The 2,776-nt window shown below is 51.7% G+C and overlaps 1 protein-coding gene across 1 annotated transcript; it reads left to right on the forward strand.

The window, feature by feature from the left end:
* Positions 1-1,395: 1,395 nt before the first annotated feature.
* LOC123256901 (hepatocyte nuclear factor 1-alpha-like) lies at positions 1,396-1,873 on the forward strand. The gene has a single exon (XM_044685455.1). It carries the CDS (start codon positions 1,553-1,555, stop codon positions 1,871-1,873), a length of 321 nt encoding a protein of 106 aa, XP_044541390.1. The 5' UTR covers positions 1,396-1,552.
* Positions 1,874-2,776: the final 903 nt, after the last annotated feature.

Raw genomic sequence — 2,776 nt, forward strand, 5'->3', positions numbered from 1 at the left:
AAGAAAGGAGAGAGAAAGAGAGAGACAGAGATGAGAGGAAGAGAGAAAGAGAGGGGAAGGAGAGAGAGAGACAGAGATGGGGAAGAAAGGGAGAGAAGAGAGGAGAGAGAAAGAGAGAGACAGAAATGAAAGGAAGAAAGAAAGAGAGGGGAAGGAGAAAGAGAGAGACAGAGAGGAGGAAGAAAGGGAGAGAAGAGAGGAGAAAGAGAGAAGGAGAGGAAAAAGAAAGAGGGAAATTGGAGAGAGAGCACATTTTTAAACAATTAGAAAATTCTCTTGGTGCTAGGCATCAGACGAGTTCATAGGCTCTGAGAAACTGTCTAAAGTATCATGTATTTCAACTGCCTGATATTACAGGTGAGGCAACTGAGTGGCAGAGAAAGAAAATGCCTTTTCCAAAGGCACTGGGTGAAGGTAGGGTTAGTTACAGGTAGTAAGTGGTTCAGCATTCGAACCCAGGTCCTTCAGTGCTATTCCTTCTATACCCAGGCCCTCTCCCCTGGCTTCTGGCTTTTTTGTTCTTTCTTGTTCTCTCTGTCCTCCGCGGGCATGATCCTACCTTGTCAAAAATCACTGGCAGGGCATAACAGCAGGATCTAGTAATTGAAAAGGGGGAAAGTGAAGGTTTCACTCTGGAGACTGGTAAGGTGGAAAGGAAGAGAAGCTGTTGGAAAACTGTTCAGACCTGTATTCTTCCCCAAAGAGAGCACAGTGACTTCTAGTCCCCACCTGTCCTTGCTTTGCACAAATTTATACCCTCATGTCCAGCCCCAGCAACTTTTCTCTGATAAGACCATAGGATTTAGGGACTTTGGGGACTCTCTAATCCAAGCCTCTCATTTTATAAAGGAGGAAACAGACCCAGAAACCATAAATTGGCTCTGGAAGAGATCTTAGAGATCATTTAATCCAATCTCTGCCCCACCCCTCCCATTTCCCCAGAAAAGGAAACTGAGGCTCAGAGACTTGTGCAGAATTGCACAGCTAGTGAGTGTCCGAGATACATTCGGATATGTCTTTGGATTTGAATTTAGGTCCCCGGAATCCAGAACCAAATCTCTTTGGACACTACATTGCCTCTGTTCCCACAAGCCTCCCCACCCCCCTGGATTTTCTCACAGCCCCTAGTCCAACCTTCCCCCTCTCCCGCCCCAGCTCCCACCTCCACCCTCCCACCTCGTCCACCCACTCCCATCCTGCCGCATCCCTTGTTCCCCTCTCCTAGCCCGGTGCACTTTGCGCGCTGCTCTAGGGCTGAAGTCCAAAGTTCAGTACCTTGCTAAGCACAGGGATAAATATGAACCTTGGAGAATTTCCCCAGCTCCAATGTAAACAGAGAGCCCAGGGGCCCTGAATCACTGGCAGGCTAGGACAGGGGTGTGGGTGGGGGGGCCACAGGGCTTGGTAAGTGTGGTTTTGGGGGGAATCGGAAGGGAGGAAGGAAGGCTTGTCTCGGCTTTCTGGAGCATGGGCTGGCCCGCCATGCTTTGAGGAAGCCTAGGGATCTGGGCGGGTGGAGATAGCGTGGCCCATTGGCCTCCCGCTTGGAGCCATGGTCTCCCAGCTCAGCCAGTTACAAACAGAGCTCTTGGCTGCCCTGTTGGAATCGGGATTGACCAAGGAAACCCTGATCCGGGCTTTGGGTGAGACAAGACCCTACGACCTGACCGGAGACAACGCTTTGGACAAGAGGGAGCCCTGTGGCAGTGAGCTGGCCGAGCTCCCCAATGGGTTGGGAGAGCCACGGGGCTCTGAGGAAGAGACAGATGATGAAGGGGAAGACTTCACCCCCCCTATCCTGAAGGAGCTGGAGAACCTGAGCCCGGAGGAGGCAGCCCACCAGAAGGCTGTGGTGGAGACCCTCTTACAGTAAGGCACCTTCCCCCGCCCCCCCCCCCCCCTGGCATGGTCCATGGTTCTTCCACCCTGCTTGTCCTGCACCGCCAGAGCCAGAATAGAACTCAGGGTTGTGCCTGCCTTTTCCCAGCAGTAGGACCTGAGCTGCTCTGGCTTAGGACTGCTCTACATGGTCTTCATCAGTTTAGCGATGGGACTTTGAAGGGAACTGGAGGGTGGGAGCTGAGAATCTGGGCTTGGCTTGAAGTTTAGAGGGGGAAGGGGCAAGTCAAACTGGGAAATCCCATCCAGAATCTTTCCTGAGAGAACTGGGCTAGAAAAGTATGTGTATGGGCTGTGGGGATTTCCAGGCACCAGAACCTTTTTTATCATGAAAAATCTAAAAAAATTCCTTGGGGGCATCCCCATCCCTGAATGCCCTTGGCCATAAGTTGAGGTAGGGGGAGAGCCTTCTGAGCTTTAGGAATTGGGCAGGTTTGGAAAGGGGGTCCAGTACTCCAATCAGTCAAAGAGAGGTCCTGGGAGCTCATTCTTACCTGGGGGCAGATGGATTCCTTTTTCCCTCGCCCCATCTTCCCTTATAGTAACCCACCCCATGTAATGGCGGGCACACTTTTCCTCCTCTTCCCTGCCTCCCCTACCTGATCAGCTTCCCTCATCTGCTTGATCCCATCTCTCTGGCGGCTTCCCAGCCTTGGGACTGTGTGGGACCTGGGGCTGGGCTGCTCCCCCTTCCCCAGCCAGGTTTGCCTGGTTACTAATTATCTAGGGGCTTTATTATTTCTCTTTTGTTTTTTATAAATTTATAAACTGAAAAGTTCCTGATAAGCCATGTGATCATTAACTTCTGATGATTGTGTCCTGGGGAAGACATGGCCAGCCACCCAAGCTCCAAAGGCCTTGGGCAGGTTTCCCAGAG

The sequence above is a fragment of the Gracilinanus agilis genome, chromosome 1 (assembly GCF_016433145.1).
Source record: "Gracilinanus agilis isolate LMUSP501 chromosome 1, AgileGrace, whole genome shotgun sequence".
Taxonomy (NCBI): Eukaryota; Metazoa; Chordata; class Mammalia; order Didelphimorphia; family Didelphidae; genus Gracilinanus; species Gracilinanus agilis.